Consider the following 20208-nt stretch of genomic DNA (forward strand, 5'->3'; position numbering starts at 1 on the left):
GATCACCACTTCTTCTGTCAATTACTGGTTCCTTCAAATAGAGATGAAGTTCATCACCCAGGGTAATTATTGCAGATTCCGAAGAATCCTCTGCACGAAGCCCCAATAAAACACTGAACATGGCATCTATTCTGTCCATTGTCTTTTTGGACATTTTTCTCTTTTTGCAGCATCCTGCTCTTCCTGACTTGTCTTTTCGGCAGGAAACTCCTGTTGAATATCTTCTGTCAGCCATTGTTGTGCCTTGGCCAATACCTCATCAGAAGAGAAAGCATGATTCTTGTATCGAGGAGCCAAAAGACATGCAAGCACAACACTTTTATTTTCTTCATGCTTCTCAAAACATTTGGCGAGGCTGTCCCTCATGGCCTGCCTACGTGTTTTAGTGCCACGTGTGTTGGGTCCTTCATTCTCTTGAGCAAGCATCTTCAGCACTCTCGCACATGGGATGACAGATGACACAGATGAGTTGTAATGACTCACCTCTAGTGTCCCTTCCTCTATGGGGAGGAGGGTCTCAATGACATTGGCTACAATGTCCCACTGATCAGCAGTAGGACGAAAAATATCCTCCATACTAACCTGAATAGATGGTAAGAACTTGCTTCTGCTCCAGCATTCTTTGCAGCATGTAAAGTGTTGAGTTCCATGGTGTTGGAACAGCGTTGATCAAGTTGTCTTTGGGTAGGCCAAGGTCTTCCTGAATCACTGCTTGGCAAGGATTAAATAGTGGAAATGGCCTGTGCACCACTTCAGCATGCCAATTTATATCAAGCAAAGCTCTCTGGTTTGACAGACCATCATTTACCACAAGTTGGAGGGTGTGCCATGCAACTGAGGTCTGACACTTCAGCAAGCCTCATTCCTTTAACCATGTTCGCTTCACTGTCTCGAAGCACAAGCATCACTCGGTCCTTGGTGATTCCCCAGTCTTCAAGCATGCCTAGAAACATTTCTCTAATGCAGTGGTTCTCAAATCCGGTCCTCGGGACCCACTAACAGGCCAGATTTTAAGTATTACCTTGGGGGATGCAGACTAGAATACTGCAATCACTGAGAAGCAAATGAGATCACCTGTGATGTAATTTAGTTATCTTGCAAACCTGGCCTGTTGGTGGGTCCCGAGGACCGGATTTGAGAACCACTGCTCTAATGTACTCCCCAGTGTGGGATCCTTGCATCACTTTTGTATTCAACACCAAATGCCGCCTTGTCCATCCGCTGTCAATGAAGTTGTATGTAAGACTCATTAATGACTGTTTGTCCTGACCAGCAGTCAGTCGTGAATGAGAGTGAATTGCCAGCATTCTCTGGTTTCAGCATAGCCTTTACTTTCTCAACCCTTTGGTGAATCTTTCCCTGCATTTCGGTTCAATAATACTTGTCACTCTTCAGTGTGTAGCTTGGCTCAACTATGGACATCAACCGCTTAAATCCAGAGTCAGACACCATTGTAAATGGCTGGTTAGTAGTGACCATCATCTCTGTGATTACTCTGTCAAGCAGTTGAGATCTTCCATCCGAATTTCGCCACCTATCTGTTATTGTTGCCTGGGATACTGTAGTTCCCCTTGTGATTCATTGTTTTTTCTGTTCTGCATGATATAATTTAACATGATGAACTCTTAGATGGGCCCAAAGATTTGACGTATTTTTGGTTTTTGCAATTGCTGATCCCATGCTTACATTGTTTGTGCACGTGTTGCACACTGTTGCTTTTCCTGGAGATGGAGATGAGAAATAGTCCCAGATCACACTTTTGCTTTTTCTATCTGCTTTTTCTATCTGCATCCATCTCTATTGAAATTTGAAAGACACTTGAAAAAAACTGGCTGGCTGGCACCCTTTGAGTGGCTGGCACCCAGTGGTGGGTGGCTGGCTTGCTGGCGCCCTGTGGTGGGTGGCTAGCTTGCTGGCGCCCTGTGGTGGTGGTGGGTGGCTGGCTTGCTGGCGCCCGGTGGTGGTGGTGGGTGGCTGGCTTGCTGGCGCCCTGTGGTGGTGGTGGGTGGCTGGCTTGCTGGCGCCCTGTGGTGGTGGTGGGTGGCTGGCTTGCTGGCGCCCTGTGGTGGTGGTGGGTGGCTGGCTTGCTGGCGCCCTGTGGTGGTGGGTGGCTGGCTTGCTGGCGCCCTGTGGTGGTGGGTGGCTGGCTTGCTGGCACCCTGTGGTGGGGGTGGCCGGCTTGCTGGCACCCTGTGGTGGGGGTGGCTGGCTGGCTGGCACCCTGTGGTGGTGGAGGTGGTGGGTGGCTTGCTGGCTGGTACAGGGCGTGTGGGTGGCTGGCTGGCACCAGGCTGTTGTGGGTGGGTGTATGGCTGTGTTACACTCCCGACAAACTAGTCCCGACTCCAGACGAGGCTGTCCAAGCGAGGGAGGCGGCCTAAGCGAGCAGAAGGTTAGGCTCAGTCCGTGGAGGCGCGTGGCACAACATACGCAATGACGTCATGACAATATTGGCAAGTTCCGGGCCGATACCGATATATCGGGAAAAGTGAATATCGGCCCTCCGATTATTGGCTTTGCTGATAATCGGTCGATCCCTAATATGCATCATTTAATTTACAGAACATGCCCACAACTTTGAAGATGGGGGTTTTTTTTTTTTTTCGTGAAGCAAACAACAAATAGGACAAAATAACAGAATGTGTGCATAACTACTATTCACCCCCCTAAAGTCAATACTGTAGAGCCACCTTTTGCAGCAATCACAGCTCCAAGTTGCTTTGGATAAGTCTCTATGAGCTTGCCACATCTTACCACTGGGATTTTTGCCCATTCCTATTTTCAAAACCGTTCCAGCTCCTTGTGAACAGCAATCTAAAGCCTCATACACACGCGTCGAAATTCGGCCGGGAATTTTCGTCTGACCGATCTGCCGATTTCTGGCTTGTTAGTATGATGCTTCCGACAACGACTCGGACTTTGCGGCCGAAAAAAGTCTGGTGTGCAGGCTATAAAATTTTTGTCCACCGTCAAAACACGTCCGATTTTCGTGCAGTCAGTACATATTTCGACAGGGAAAAATCTTATGAGCAAGACTGGGCATGCTTAGAGAAGAAAAAACACAAAGAAAGCAAACCAACACATGACATCACTTCTGGTAGAATTTTGTCGTGCGGGAAAATTTGTGTGCAGTCTAGGCACATTCCAACCAACAAAACACAACTCTGGATAAAAGACGGACAACCGGTCGGCGGAAATTCATTACGTGTGTATTAGGCTTTAGTCTGACCACAGATTTTATTTTGGATTGATGTCTGGGTTTTGACTAGGCCATTCCAACACATTTACATATTTCCCCTTAAACCACTCAAGTGTTGCTTTAGCAGTGTGGAGTCATTGTCCTGCTGGAAGGTGAACCTCCATCCTAGCCTCAAATTACGCACAGAGTGGTACAGGTTTTGCTCAAGAATATTCCTGTATTTAGCACCATCCATCTTTCCTTCAACTCTGACCAGTTTCCCAGTCCCGGCTGCTAGATAACATCCCCACACCATGATGCTGCCACCACTATGTTTCACTGTGGGGATGGTGCTCTTTGGGTGATGTGATGTGTTGGGTTTGCGCCATACATAGCTTTTTCTTTGATGGCCAAAAAGTTCAATTTTAGTCTCATCAGACCAGAGCACCTTCCTCCATACATCTTAGGAGTCTCCCACATGCCGTTTTTGCAAACTCAAAACGGGCCATTTTGTTTTTCGCTGAAAGTAATGGCTTTCTTCTAGCCACTCTGCCATAAAGCCCAACTCTATGGAGCGTACGGCTTATTGTCCTCCTATGTACAGATACTCCAGTCTCTGCTGTGTTATATTAGGTCTCTGTGCTTCCTCTCTGATTAATGCCCTCCTTGAGTGAGTTTTGGTAGGCGGCCGTCTCTTGGCAGGTTTGCTGTTGTGCCATGTTTTTATTTGGTTATGATAGATTTGATGGTGCTCCTAGGGATCATCAAAGATTTGGATATTTTTTTTATAACCTAACCCTGACTTGTACTTCTTAACAACATTGTCCCTTGTTTGGAGAGTTCCTTGGTCTTCATGGCAGTGTTTGGTTTGTGGTGCCTCTTGCTTAGGTGTTGCAGCCTCTGGGATCTTTCAAATAAGCTGTGTATATGTAATGATAGATCATGTGACCCTTAGATTGCACACAGGTGGACATCATTTCATTAATTGTGACTTTTGAAGGTAATTGGTTGCACCAGAGCTTTTTATGGGCTTCAAAACAAAGGGGGTGAATATATGTGCACATGCCAATTTTCTGTTTTCTATTTCTGAAGTTTTTATGTATATATATTTTTCTCGTTTCGTTTCACCAACTGAGACTATTGCGTTCTGATCCATCACATAAAATTCAGATTACCTAAACCAGGCCTCGACAAATCCCAGGCGCCAGGTCGCATTTGCGACTAGAAATTGCCTCCTGGCGCCTAAGAGCCCATTCACCTTTTAGCACCAGGCACGAGTAATTCCTAAAGCCGCTATCCCTCAGCCTATCTAATGCCAGCACTATGAACGTCACGCCAATTATCTCTCCGCCCACCGGCCGAAAAGCGCGGAATTTCTTCTTCTCTTACTCCCGTATATTCCAGGCTGCGCACCCTGAAGGTTTCAGTTCCGGGTGCAGCTAGCAAGGCTGTTCGGTTCCCGGAGCCAGACCTCCAGCCAGCAAGCGGAGACAGAACGGGGGGTACCGGGAAGACGGCGGACGAAGAGAGCGGCCAGCATCTGCCGGTACAGTGACTTGTCCCATGTATACGTAGAGGAGCACATACACACGTGGGTAGCCACTCAGTACGGGGCTCCTGTGGGAGGTGAGGATAGCCCAGCTCCCAGTGTATGTGGGGAGCTCCTTCCTTCAGGCTCTGCCTTGTACTGCATGTATTCAGAGCTGAGCCCTCTGCTCATCTCTCCCATCCTCTGCTAGGGCCCATTGACACCATGGAAATACAGAGGTCTGGGCAAACATTGTACAGTACAGTGCTCAGGGGCCCCAGTTGCTCTGTCATTCCCTCCTATAAAACTGTACAGACATATGTTGTAGGTGGGTCTAGGTGGGAACACTGGAACTGGTGTGTACAGGGGGATTAGCAGAGCCCCTATGGTGAGCGCGGGGATCAGCAGAACCCCCATGGTGAGCGCGGGGATCAGCAGAGCCCCCATGGTGAGCGCAGGGAACAGCAGAGCCCCCAAGGTGAGCGCAGGGATCAGCAGAACCCCCAAGGTGAGCGCAGGGATCAGCAGAACCCCCAAGGTGAGCGCAGGGATCAGCAGAACCCCCATGGTGAGCGCAGGGATCAGCAGAACCCCCATGGTGAGCGCAGGGATCAGCAGAACCCCCAAGGTGAGCGCAGGGATCAGCAGAACCCCCATGGTGAGCGCGGGGATCAGCAGAACCCCCATGGTGAGCGCGGGGATCAGCAGAACCCCCATGGGGAGCGCGGGGATCAGCAGAACCCCCATGGTGAGCGCGGGGGATCAGCAGAACCCCCATGGTGAGCGCGGGGGATCAGCAGAACCCCCATGGTGAGCGCGGGGGATCAGCAGAACCCCCATGGTGAGCGCGGGGGATCAGCAGAACCCCCATGGTGAGCGCGGGGGATCAGCAGAACCCCCATGGTGAGCGCGGGGGATCAGCAGAACCCCCATGGTGAGCGCGGGGGATCAGCAGAACCCCCATGGTGAGCGCGGGGGATCAGCAGAACCCCCATGGTGAGCGCGGGGGATCAGCAGAACCCCCATGGTGAGCGCGGGGGATCAGCAGAGTCCCCTGTGGTAAGCGTGGGGATAGCCCCCTATGACAGGGTTCGACAAATAAGCTGGCTCCTAACTTTTTTAGCTGGCTCCTAGATTCAAGGCAAATTTGTCAACCCCTGACCTAAACATTGAATTTAAGGCTGTAATGTAACAAAATAGGTAAAAAGTCAAGGGGGTGAATACTTTTGCAAGGCACTGTATCCTAGGCATACTAAGAATTACACCCCAAAACACATTCAGCTACTCTTTTCAAGTGTGGCAATACTGCATGTGTGAGACTTTTTCACAGCCTAGCCAGACAGAGGGGCCCAAAATCCAAGGAGCACCTTTCTAGGGCCATAAACTAGACATCTAATTTCCAGATTACCTATCCTATTTTTGGAGGCCCTGGAGCACCAAGATAGTGGAAACACCTATAAGAGAGACATGGTGAATCTTTTGAAGGTTTCATTTTTTGCTACAGGTTTTTGGAAAATGCAGAATGAAAATTAATTTTATATACACAAATTTGTCAATTTAATTAGATATTTCAAGTTTACTGAGCATGGCGATACCACATGTGAGACTTTTTTTTTTTTGGATTGATTATATGCCGGACATCATATCTAGTTTAACACACCAATCAACGAATTGTATAAAAACCATTGTACTGTAATGGTCACCTCTATACGAGTCCTCAGGAAATATAGGTTAGTGTTGCATCACCTGTACTAATCCCTGTTCCTATAATCCAAGCAAGCCTTGCCTACTGGTACGTGGCTGCCCCCAGGAATGCAATGTTTACTGGCCAGGAAGTACAGGAGGAGGAAGAAAGGAAAAACAAAAGAGTTCCTGTGGTTCCAGGAGTGCAGTTGTCTACAGGGGATGGCTGGTACTGGTGTCTCAAGAACGAAATCAGTCAGATGTGCAGATGGGGCAATTCAGATGCAGCTGAGACACATCATAGGTTGAACTGGATGGACTGATGTCTTTTTTCAGCCTCACAAACTATGTAACTATATGGTCCTCAAACAGGCAAAGGATTGATCCAGGTTATAGGTAGAAATGTGGTCAATAAACAGGCCAGGGTTCGTACAGGTGGCAGGCAGAGGCAACCCGGCACTGGTGTGGCAGTGGTCAGGAAACAGTTGCTTGATGCACTGGTCTGGTGTGGTGGCAATTAAGAACACTGATTCTAGTTACACTGGTCTGGCGACGCTGTGGCTGGTCTAATGGTGATCAGATAACTCGCTGACTGCACAATTAGGACTTGTTCACATGTGAGGTTGGTGGTGGTAAAACCTTGAGCCACTTTAAGCCACCCCCCCCCCCTTAGTTGCAGAGACAGCTGCTGCAATGCCTTTCTTAGCAGGTGTGGCAGGATTTATACCCCCTGTACGACTGCCGATCATGTTTCATTCAAATGAATAGGGTTGCTTGTATGGGGTCCAAGAAATTAAAGAAGGGGGTGAGAAGGCAATACAGTGCCTCCTTACTGCCTGTCAAGTGCTTTCTGAAGAACGATACGAACATGAATGGCCCTTCAGAGAGAACATGTCTGTATGTTACAGTGTAGACATTTGCCAGCACACCACTGATCTTCACGTTGTCCAAACGGCTATATTGAAGTATGATCATATAGCAAACCAGAGAGTGCAATGTTTTCAGGGTCATGCAGGACCCCTTCCTCAGACATGTGATCCTTATGGTGACATTGTGACTGCTGTGGCCGCGATCAGGGACGCTGTGACTGATCACAATAGTAAACAATGCTATCATGAATGGATTGCATTTATGACATTTACTAGTAGACGTGGTCACTGAGATTGGTCGTAGCGACCACGTGGTATCTTGGTCAGTTACAGTGGCCTGGTACCAAGAACTACACCACTGGACACAGCGTTCACAGATTGCTGCTTCCGTAACAGAGCATCTGCCCTGCCAATGTGTGTATATATATATATATACGGTGGGTAAAATGGTATTAAAGTGTCACTAAACCCACATCATAAAAAACTATCAACAAATGGCGTATTACATGCTGTTCATAATCAGTCGCTATGATTTGTTTTCTGTGTTTGCAAAAAACCTGGTTGATCCCACTGCTTTCTATCTAAATTTTCTGTTCCCAATTCAGCTAGGAATTTTGCAGCTGTAGTGGCAACACACATGCTCAGTTTTAAGTGAGTTTCTATGCTGAGCGCTCCCTATCACATCTGAGCAGCCCATGTGACTATAGAGTCACACATGTGGGCATGTACACAGTGGTAAATGACAGTCCACTCCCATCCTCCTCCTCCGTACCCACTAACCCGCTAAACACAGTATGGGCAGGATATTACGTGTAGATTAATGGGGGTTTCACCTCCCACTTTATTCTAAGACACAGGCTGAAGGGGCGTGACACAGCCTGCGACTGTCTGAAATCCACCTACACCATGTTATTGCCAAATGATGATAAAGATTTGATTACAAATGTATATTTGTAAAGTGCTTTGAAAAAGTATTCATACCCCTTGAAATTTTCCACGTTTTTGTCATGTTACAACCAAAAACGTAAATATTTTATTGGGATTTTATGTGATAGACCAACACAAAGCGGCACATAGTTGTGAAGTGGAAGGAAAATGATAAATGGTTTTCAATTTATTTTACAAATTATCTGAAAAATGTGGGGTGCATTTGTATTCAGCCCCCTTTACTCTGTTATCCCTAACTAAAATCTAGTGGAACCAATTGCCTTCAGAAGTCGCCTAATTAAAAAGTAAATAGAGTCCACCTGTGTGTAATTTTAATCTCAGTATAAATACAGCTGTCTGTGAAGCCCTCAGAGGTTTGTTAGAGAACCTTAGTGAACAAACAACATCATGAAGGCCAAGGAACTCACCAGACAGGTCAGGGATAAATTTGTGGAGAAGTTTAAAGCGGGGTTAGGTTATAAAATAAAAAATATCCCAAGCTTTGAACATCTCACAGAGCACTGTTCAATCCATCATCTAAAAATGGAAAGAGTATGGCACAACTGCAAACCTATGAAAACCTAAAAGTGTAGCGCTAAGAATATTGATGATCACAAAATTAATAAAAAGTGTCCAAATGAATGGAAAAAACTACTAATCACAATGATGTGTATAACGAAGAAAAGAGTGTCCAAATGAATGAGTCCCAATATAAATGATATAAAATAAAATCATAAGTCCACGTGCACAATATTGCAAGAAGTGATTCAACCCGTGACACCCAGGGTATGTGAAGGAAGGGAACACCTCGGTGGTGGGATATAATAAGCAGCTTACCAGATTTCCTTGGCTGCTCAACTTAATGAGTCAGCCTCTCCCAGCTATTAATCAAGACCGCTGAAGATCTGATGTTAAAAGAATGCTTAATCGATGCAAGTAGACCACCTCTCAAGAAGCATGTAGCAGATCAGTGTAGGGTCCGTGCTCCTTAATATTTTTCTCCAGCATAAATGAATATGTGGGAAGAAAAAGCGAAGCCCATAGCGTAATCCCGTTTAAAAATAATATTCCACTTTATTAAAAAATATTACTCACATTATCTCATGAATAAAATAGGCTTGTCAAATCACTAGAACCAGGGATGGAGATGCGGCGTCCCGCGAACAATCCCAAGTAGCAAAGGATAATGAAGGCCGGCTATTTTCCAGGGGGCGTGTGGACGTTGCGTCTGGAGTCGCCAACGTTTCGTCTCAATAGACTTCGTCTGGGCGCCCATCCCTGGTTCTAGTGATTTGACAAGCCTATTTTATTCATGAGATAATGTGAGTAATATTTTTTAATAAAGTGGAATATTATTTTTAAACGGGATTACGCTATGGGCTTCGCTTTCTTTTCTTCCCACATATTCATTTATGCTGGAGAAAAATATTAAGGAGCACGAACCCTACACTGATCTGCTACATGCTTCTTGAGAGGTGGTCTACTTGCATCGATTAAGCATTCTTTTAACATCAGATCTTCAGCGGTCTTGATTAATAGCTGGGAGAGGCTGACTCATTAGGTTGAGCAGCCAAGGAAATCTGGTAAGCTGCTTATTATATCCCACCACCGAGGTGTTCCCTTCCTTCACATACCCTGGGTGTCACGGGTTGAATCACTTCTTGCAATATTGTGCACGTGGACTTATGATTTTATTTTATATCATTTAAATTGGGACTCATTCATTTGGACACTCTTTTCTTCGTTATACACATCATTGTGATTAGTAGTTTTTTCCATCCATTTGGACACTTTTTATTAATTTTGTGATCATCAATATTCTTAGCGCTACACTTTTATGTTTTCATTGTTAATTTGAGTCACTGTTGGTTGATTTTGTGTTGGCTGCTGACATACATTTATCAATTATTTATCATATTAGCGCGGAAATTTTTCTATCTTTTACAACTGCAAACCTACCAAGACATGGCCATCCACCTAAAATGACAGGCCAGGCAAGGAGAGCATTAATTGGAGAAGCCGCCAAGACGCCCATGGAAACTCTAGAGGAGCTGCAGAGATCCACAGCTCAGGTGGAAGAATCTGTATACAGGACAACTATTAGTCATGCACTCCACAAATCTGGCCTTGAGTGGCAAGAAGAAAGCCATTGTTGAAAGAAAGCCTTAAGAAATCCCATTTGCAGTTTGCAAGAAACCATGTGGGGGGACACAGCAAACATGTGGAAGAAGGTCTTGTGGTCAGATTAGACTAAAATTTAACTTTTTGGCCTAAAACCAAAACACTCTATTTGTGACGGAAAACTAACACTGTACATTACCCTGAAACATGGTGGTGGCAGCATCGTTGTGGGAATGCGTTTTTTTTTTTTTTTTCAGTGGAACAGAGAAGCTAGTGAGAGTTGAGGGGGAATATGGATGGAGCCAAATACAGGGCAATCTTAGAAGAAAACCTGTTAGAGTCTGCAAAAGACGTGAGACTGGGGCGGAGGTTCACCTTCCAACAGGACAACGACCCTAAACATACAGCCAGAGTGACAATAAAATGGTTTAGATCAAAGCATATTCGTTTGTTAGAATGGCCCAGTCAAAGGCCAGACTTAAATCCAATGGAGAATCTGTGGCAAGACTTGAAAATTGTTGTTCACAGACGCTCTCCATCCAATTTGACAGCTGATAGCTATTTTGCAAAGAAGAATGGGCAAAAATGTCACTCTCTAGATATGCAAAGCTAATAGAGACATCCCCAAAAAGATTTGCAGCGAAAGGTGGTTCTACAAAGTATTGACTATTGGGGGGCTGAATACAAATGCACGCCACACTTTTCAGATATTTATTTGTAAAAAATTTTGAAAACCATTTATCATTTTCCTTACACTTCACAATTATGTGCCACATAGTCTATCACCTAAAATCCAAATAAAATAAATTTACAATAACATGACAAAATGTGGACAATTTCAAGGGGTATGACTACTTTTTCGAGGCACTGTATCCCAATTTAAACCAGTTTATTGATCTTCTTTATTTTTACTCTGTATTCCAAAGGCTGTTTTGTGTGTTTTTGTTTTTTAACACTTTTAACACTTGACCAGCAGCAGAGGACTAGAAACTCCTGCTTATGTTTCCCTGCAGACAGGTAGGGAAAGAGCTGGGTCATGTGACAGCTGTATATTGATTAGGAAAAAGGTACTTAGCACTCTGATTTTAAGTAAATAAAAATCTATCATCCATGTATTAGTATATGTAAAATTACTGTGCCACTGATTTTTCTGCAGAGAAAGCTGCTGACACTACAATCCCAACAATATTGTTAAACAACTAAAATCCAAAACAAGTGCCGCGCTATGAACGAGAGAAAAACGTCAGAATGCTCTAGCATGTAAAACGCTACATATATCCCTTCGAAAATTCCTCTTATCCCGTCCTGGTTGGCGTGGGGGATTTGCACCCTTTTTTTTTTTTTTTTTCTCTCTCCTCCCCCCTTGCCTTTCCCTCCTTTTCAATCCTTCTTTTTATCTTTCCTACAACGTCCTTTCTTTTTTCACTCTGGTAACCTTAAAGTGAAAAAAATAAAAAATCTCAGGATGCACACAGGCTCAGGCGCCTGCCCACCTGGAGTACGGTTCCTTGTTCTCCTTCACTTGTTGGTTTGCTGGTTTGACTTTGGAGGCGTCATTCCCGAGGTAAGTTTGCCTCCCTTACACGGAGGACCTGGGAATGGCGCGTTCTCTGCATAAATGTAATTTAAAGTAGCGGATCACCTTTTTATATTTTCTCATACTGTCCGCTTTTGGTTCTCCGCACTTTTGTGTTGTACTGACAAACCTGTTTCATGAATCTGCATATTTGCCTGTTGCCTGTATTGTATTCTTTAAATAAAAAATTTTGAAAACGCTACATATAAGCATATAAAAATAGTATAGTATATGTCTGTACAAAAAGAAAGCAAAGTGCCTTATGTGCAAAATAAAAACAACCTATTGCTCATAAGCATCACAAAATAATATTATAAAAGTGCAAAGTCCTTTTAAAATATAGACAGTGTTCAAATCAAGAATAAAGTCCATGTCCAAAAAAACAGGGGACAGTCCCTGTTCAGAGGTAGAATGATGTCACCACAGGTGCGACCATCACCATGAAGGGAAGTCAGAAGCACTTACCAGAAATTGTGGACTCTACTGCGGATAGCAAAGAGTCCTACAAGCAGAGGGCTTTAAAGCGGAGGTCCGGGCACAAAAACAAACTTTTTTTTTTTTTTTTTTTTTTTTGTGCCCATCCGCTTGGTCTCCTTCACCTGAAAATGAATTGGATAGTTAGGCATTTTTTTTTTCACTCACCTTGTAATTGGAGATTGAAAATACTCACCTATTCTCTACTTCCTCCCTCGGTGCCGCGGCTCCGACGTCACTTCCTGTCTTGCGATGATTCCTGGGAGCTGAACGTCATCGCTCCCAGGAATCAATGCGACGGCACCGGCCCCGCTCGTCACTTCCGGGGCGACGCCGCATTCCCTGCTAAACAGTTTCTGGGCATGCCCAGAAGCTGTGGAGGAATGCGGCGCCGCACCGGAAGTGACGAGAGGGGCCGGTGCAGGTGCATTCTGGGACAAGAAGACGCGGAAGAGGACGCAGAAGAGGATCGCGCTGGCTTCAGCTGCCCACAACAGAGATGGCAACGCTGGAGAAGAAATTTTAAAAGTGAGTATTTCTTCTTGTAGGTAAGTGCGAACCGGGACAGTTCAGAGGCTAGCCATTGTGGAATGTACTAGCCCTGACTGTCCCAGGGGTATGTTCACTGAAAAAACGTTTTCGTGCCCAGAACTCTTTAAGTCTCAATAGTGCAACATTAGGAAGTTGGTAGTGTCTCTTCAAATTTCTCAGATACCCAGAAAAACAAAAAGCCTCCTCATATTGTAATATCCTCAAGACTAGGCTTTATTAAAAAGTAGAAAATCCGACGTACGTTTCGTCCACATAGACATCCTCTTGGGTATGAGTATGTATCCATTTATTGTGCTTTTTATATAGGTAATGAATTATCTCTAAATTGGCTCTCATGTTAACTCGAAGTTCGAGAGAGCCGGAAGCGGAACGGAAAGCACAGCCCACCAAGTTCCACATACCACACACTTTTGCATAAAGGCAAAGAAAAATGTGAATATATTATATTGCCCAACACGAATTTACATCCATGAAAGTCATATAAGATACAAAGACTCTAGAAAAAAAAAAAAAAAAAAAAAACAAGCCGATCGTTAAAAATGAATTGAAATAAAAAATAAATATAAATAAAAAATATAATTGAGGCGTGGCATTTGATTGCGCATTGGATCTGTGATATCGCGAGATCCAACGTTATGTTGATTTGGCCTATCGCGAAAGCGAGGCGTGACTTAATCTATGATTGACCATAGCCATTATCACCTATAGCGGAAAGAGGCGTGGAACGCACACCGCACACCATGGCACACGCACTTCCTCCTCGCTGGGAAAGAATGTTTATTTGTATATCATGGAGCCAATTTAGAGTTAATTCATTACCTATATTTAAGTGCAATAAATGGATAAATACTCCTACCCTTGAGGATGTCCATGTGGACAAAATGTACGTCGAGTTAGATTGAGTTTATTCAATTGTATTGTGCCTATTGAAGATCATTTGTGATCACATTTGAGTTGCCTGCTATTTGCACAGGAAGTGTAAGTTTTCTACTTTTTAATAAAGCCTAGTCTTGACGATATTACACTATGAGGAGACTTTTTGTTTTCCTGGGTAGCTGAGAGATTTGAACAAACGCTACCTAATTCCTAATGATGTTGCACTATTGAGACTTAACCTCCCTGGCGGTATGATTCTTTTGGATTTTAGGTGCTGAAAGCGGTACCATTATTTTGCATGTAATTCTTGTGAATGAGCAGCCCAAACCAACTGTATACATTATATATTGTAACATGGGGGACCATTAGCTCAGTGGCAGATGCGTTATTCCAGTGATTCACTGTAGTCAGGACTGTAGTTTAAGGGCATGGCAGCCCATTTTTTATTAAAACAATAAGGAAAGTCCATAACATAGTTTTTCCCACGCAGGGGTTCTTCGCCAGTAAATACAAAACTGAAAACACTAGCCCACCTTGCTCTCTCGCTCTCATGCAGTTTTTCCTCAGCAGTACCTCTGCACTTTATGCTGGTCTCCAGACCATGGACTTTCTGAAGCTTGACAGCTACACTGTGGCCTTGGTCCTCAGGCCGTCTCCTGTCTCTTCAGAAACACACACACACACACACACACACACACACACACACACACACGTTCTGGCTGCCACCTGCAGCCACTGACTCCCCGAGAGTTTTGGAGTCCTCCTGACTCCCCACGAACAGACCTCCTGTCTGTTAGCTGAAACAGTCTCCAACTGGGAGCCCTGAGGTTTTCCTAAACCTTCATTATAAGGGCTGTGTGCACCTGAGCACACACCCTGCTTGTAATCAACAAAACATGGACACAGAGTTGGAGATTCCGTCCCTCCCAAGACACTTGGACACTCCAAACTACAGAGCCCCATTCAGGAATACCAAAACCTGGAGAAAGCTGCAACAGCAGTCTTCTCCACTGCACATCTATGCTCTGTAGTCTTGCACAGAGCCAATGTGCACACTCTGTGTCCTTTAAGTTACAGATTTCACCGTGACAGAGTCTTGACCTGTCACTATATATGTGTGTATGTGTGTATTAGGCTTGTGACGGTATCAGATTTTCATGCTGCGATTAATTAAGGTTTTGCCACGGTATACGGTATTATCACGGTATTCTATTATTAAATTTAAATTATTAAATTTCCACCTCACTTCAATTTCATTGCTGAATTTAGGGGCTTTGGTTCACTTATGCACATTATTATATAGTCAGTCAGTATAGACTCTGAACCAGGCCTAAAATAGGTCATCAAGCAGTGTCTGGCCTAACTGGTGATAACTGGTCCTGGCGCTCGGCTCCGATCCGATGGCCTGGTCATTAAGAGGGCAAATCCTTGTGGTCAAGAAGTGGTTAAACCTGAAGGAGGTGTTGTTTATAAATTACTTTACTATTGCTTTAGGCCTGGTTCACATGTATGCGGGTTGGTGGTTCGCATGTATGCGGGTTGGCGGTTCGCATGTATGCGGGTTGGCGGTTCGCATGTATGCGGGTTGGCGGTTCGCATGTATGCGGGTTGGCGGTTCACATGTATGCGGGTTGGCGGCCCACATTTGCACAGGCATAGCAGCCCATTGATTTGAACGGGCTGCTATGCCCTCATTTTCCGCAGAAAAAAGGTGCATGCAGCATTTTTTTTTAAAATTCAGTGGCCTTGAAATCCATCCTGCTTTTGCACCATGCGACTAACCTGCAGTTCCTGCTCTGGCAAGCTTTCTGCATTTTTTGTATACGTGGGCACGGCATTTAAAAACAGTTTGCGTGTGCAGCAACGGCAGGTAAGTCGCATGGTGCAAAAGAAGGATGGATTTCATGGCCACTGCATTTTTTTAAATTCTGCATGCACCTTTTTTCAGCTGAAAACGCAGGCATAGCAGCTCAAGCCCATTCACATCAATGGGCTGCTATGCCTGTGCAAATGTGGGCCCCCAACCCGCATACATGTGAACCGCCAACCCGCATACATGTGAACCACCAACCCGCATACATGTGAACCACCAACCCGCATACATGTGAACCAGGCCTAAAGCAATAGTAAAGTCATTAATAGATAAAAACACCGGTCCTCCTGCAGGTTTAACCACTTCTGGATCGCAAGGATTTGCCCCTTTAAAGACCAGGCCATCGGATCAGAGCGCCAGGACCAGTCATCACCAGGTAGGCCAGACACTGCTTGATGGCTATATAATAATGTAATGTGGGCTGCTATGCGTGTGTGTGTGTATATATATATATATATTAGAGCTGCACGATTCTGGCCAAAATGAGAATCACGATTTTTTAGCTTGGAATAAAGATCACGATTCTCTCACGATTCTCTGTGTAACAAAAAAAAAAATTGGGATAACTTTACTGTTACGTTTTTTTTTTTTTTTTATTCATTAAAGTCTATTAATTGCGTTTGAAAGACTGCTGCGCAAATACAGTGTGCCATAAAATATTACAACAATCGCCATTTTTTTCTGTAGGTTCTCTGCTAAAAAAATATATAAAATGTTTGGGGGTTCTAAGTACTTTTCTAGCAAAAAAAAACTGATTTTAACTTGCAAGCAACAAGTGTCAGAAAAAGATCCAGTCTTTAAGAGGTTAAACTTCCTTTCTCCCTGGCAGAGGGAAGGAAAAAATACAATGTAATCATTTTTGTTTATAGTTACTGGGAGACTTTGCTGATAGGCATTAGCTGTGTGAGTGAATGAGTCATCCAGCTCACTGAAATGTATCAATTCACAAGTCAGGCAGACTTGACAGAGAAACTCTGTATTTTAAAAATGCCACAAAAACAAAACCGTGGCTATGCAATACCGCGATATATCGAATTACCGAAAACCGGCATATGTCTAGTGTGTATATATATATATATATATATATATATATATATATATATATATATATATATATATATATATAAAAACAAAAACTAATGTGTTTTTTTTTTTATTTTGAATTGTATCAGTGTGTTTTGGTGTGTTTTTACATTTGAATTTGCCGCCGGTTCCACCCCCCTTCGAACGTCACGTGTGTGGCTCGGGGTTACCGCTTTTGGCTCTGAAATTTAACCCCAAGCCACGCTCGAATACTGCTAAGAAGGTTAAAGCCCTCTGCTTGTATTACTCTTTGCTATCCGCAGTAGAGTCCACGATTTTTGGTAAGCGCTTCTGAATTCCCTTCATGGTGATGGTCGTACTTATGGTGACATCTTTCTACTGCTGAACACGGACTGTCCCCTGTTTTTTTGTTTTTGGATATGGACTTTATCCTTGATTTGAATACTGTCTAAATTTTAAGTACTTTGCACTTTTCTAATAATATTTTGTGATGCTTATGAGCACTTTATTTTCTTTCTGCACAGACATACTATTTTGATATGGTTATATGTAGCACTTTACATGTTAGTGTCAGAATGCTCTATCATCCATATATAGATAGAATAGAATTGCACAGAGCAGCCCGATCCTCTTCTTCTTGGGTACCCCAGCAGTGTTGCTGACTTCTCCTCCCTTGCAGGTGCCCAAATAGGAAGCAGAGTCCTGTAGTGGCACTCGTGCAGGCTCGCTCCCGAGACCCACTGCTGCGTTTGACACAGACAGCCGGACTTGGCCTATCTCCCCCATCCCTGGAGTTGATTGACAGGAACGGGAGCCACTGCTATCGATCTGCCCAGGGAGGAGGGACAAAGTCAGGAGAGCCGCAGCTCTCATGCACAGCGCTGGATTGTGATGGGGCTCAAATAAGTATAAAGGGGGGGATACATTAAGGTAAAAAAAACCTTGAGACTTTAGAACCACTTCCTGCACAAAGATGTACTTGTACGTCGGCTTGAAGAAGTGGTTGTACCGGGGTGATGCCTGCAATTGCAGGCATCATCCCGGTACCGTTTTTTAGAGCCAGCAGTCGCTTTTTGATGACGATAACCTGGCTAGGCCATTATCCCAGTGATTTCCCCCTCCCGCCGGGAGACCTGAGCGAGCAGCCGGCATGTCCACCGGCTGGTAAGAGTCCCGAGGAAGCCAGAAACTGCTTTGATCAGGTCTCGGCTGCTAACGGCGCCAATTTAAAAAAACTGACCGTATTAAAAAATGCAGATTTCGGCATTTTGAATACTTTGAAGTGCATTGGAGGGGATCCCTCAATAAAGAGTACCTGTCACTGCCTATTACTGTTTTTTAGATTCAGTGAAATTTATTTGTTCCAAAAAAAATTGCGTTTAAAAGACTGCTGCGCAAATGCTTCGTGACAAAAAATATTTCATTCTCCAGAGTCTTTGCTAAAAAATTATATTTATAATGTTTGGGGGTTCTGAGTAATTTTCTAGAAAAAAATACTGATTTTAATTTGTAAACAACATGTGTCAGAAATAGGCTTGGTCCTTAAGTGGTTAAAGGAGAAGTATGGTGTTGGTGTGTGGTGTGTGGTGTTTGTGTGTTGTTTTTTTTTTTTTTTTTTTTTTTTTTTAAGACTTATACTTACCTAGGTGGACGCAGCATTGGTCCCCCAGTGCCACCAATACTGAGAACCAAGTGATTGAACACCCCCGAACGCTTGGTTCTCACAGCTCCCTGAGCAGAGAGCTGCTGACTGTCATTCACCGGCAATCTACTCTGCCCACCCTGCGCTCCCTGGAGCTCTGGGCTGTGGAGGGGGTGGTAGCGGCCGGCTCAGGCTCTCAGCGGCCCATTGTCTGCTGAAAACGGGTCACCGGAGTGCATTGCCAACTGCACTCTTGTGTTTCACAGGAGAAGTACAGCCAAACAAGCTTTGGCTGTACTTCTCCTTTTAATGGCAGGGTCACCAGGTAGTAGTTTAATAAGTGTTGCAGATTTAAAAATCTTGAAAAATGTTTAAAATTACATCAACATGGTAAAGTCAATAATAAAATTTTTAGTGATTGGGCTTATATATACTTTAGGGAGAGTACGTTGGACTGTTGGTTGCGCAAAAAGATCAGTATGGCATATAAAATATATTAAAAAAAAAATAATAAAATATATGAGGTAAGAAGAATAGAAAGTACAATGTTATTACTTTATTTAGAACTGAGGCAAGTGGATTAATAGGTTGAAAATGTTGTATTTTTGGGTAATTACCTGATTATTTGGTGAGTTTTGTGGGGAAAACATAGGTGTTGATTTTGCAGCATACCACAAGGCCCCAGCTGTCATTGCATTGTTGCATGCGGGAATCCAGAAAATTCCTAAGGCTTCTCCAAGTTATATAATGGTGAAAATGTTTTATTTATATATTATATATAAAATATGAGTTTTAGACACCACATTTCTATTTACAAAGAGAATGCCTGGTTCCTATTGCATTGAATTGTAATTTTCACTTCTCTGTGTACAGATGGCATCAGCTACAGACTCCCGTTATGGGCAAAAAGAATCCTCGGACCAGAACTTTGATTACATGTTCAAGATCTTAATTATTGGGAATAGCAGCGTGGGTAAAACCTCCTTCCTCTTCAGATATGCAGACGACTCATTCACCCCTGCATTTGTCAGCACGGTGGGAATAGACTTCAAAGTGAAAACCATTTACAGGAATGATAAAAGAATCAAGCTGCAGATCTGGGTAAGCATGTAATTAACCAAGAAACATCTGTATCTGATTATCCCACCCATTGAATGATTTTTCTGCAGTGTCTTGTCTTTGTTTTAGATTATATACATTTGTAGGTTCGCAGTAAGAGACATATGAGCATTACACCTTCCAACATCACGCACTTTTCTCATGTTTTTCCTTTAGGGTCTATCTTTACGCTTTGTATTCTATACATTTTGTAGGATCACATTAAAAGTTTACCTTTTCTAGCACAATGCCCGTTTTTACAATCAGCACAAAGCTTTATAAGCTGGCGACACATGGTTAGTTTCAGCCCTACTGGCTGAACAAAAAAATGTAACGAGCTGATTCCTCCATCCACACAAACGAGTTGGATGGAGGACATTGCATTTTGACAGCAGAGCTTGCTTCTGTCCATACACTGATCAGTGTCTGACAAAAATGTTCCAATATGTCACTTCGACAGAAGCTGATCAAGCGATTGACTCACACACTGGATTACACACACACTTGGATTAGTGTATGGGCAGCTTTATTGTCATTCTGCTCAAGCTGTCTGTAATTACTTATTCCTCATTTACCTCCTACATGGCCACCTTGTATATGCACCCTCTGGGGTCAGAAATGTAAAATATAAGACAACATTTCAGGCATTCTATAGTGGCATGAAGTGAAAAAGAGGGAATGGTGGAAAGGGGTGGGTGGAGAGTGTCCTAAAGAAGTCAGTGGCGGCAACAGGAGGAAGAGATCTTTGGGGCCAATGGCTGGGGCTG

At 43.9% G+C, this 20208-nt stretch overlaps 1 protein-coding gene across 1 annotated transcript in view; it reads left to right on the plus strand.

Moving 5' to 3' along the window:
- Positions 1-20208, plus strand: part of RAB3A (RAB3A, member RAS oncogene family) — a 114948-nt gene that overhangs the window by 12455 nt on the left and 82285 nt on the right. The window contains exon 2 of the mRNA XM_082260817.1: positions 19217-19444. Coding sequence (XP_082116943.1) covers positions 19217-19444 — 228 coding nt within the window. The remainder of the gene's footprint in view (positions 1-19216; positions 19445-20208) is intronic.

Source organism: Pelophylax lessonae (assembly GCF_965119305.1).
Source record: "Pelophylax lessonae genome assembly, chromosome: 1".
In the NCBI taxonomy this organism is placed as follows: domain Eukaryota; kingdom Metazoa; phylum Chordata; class Amphibia; order Anura; family Ranidae; genus Pelophylax; species Pelophylax lessonae.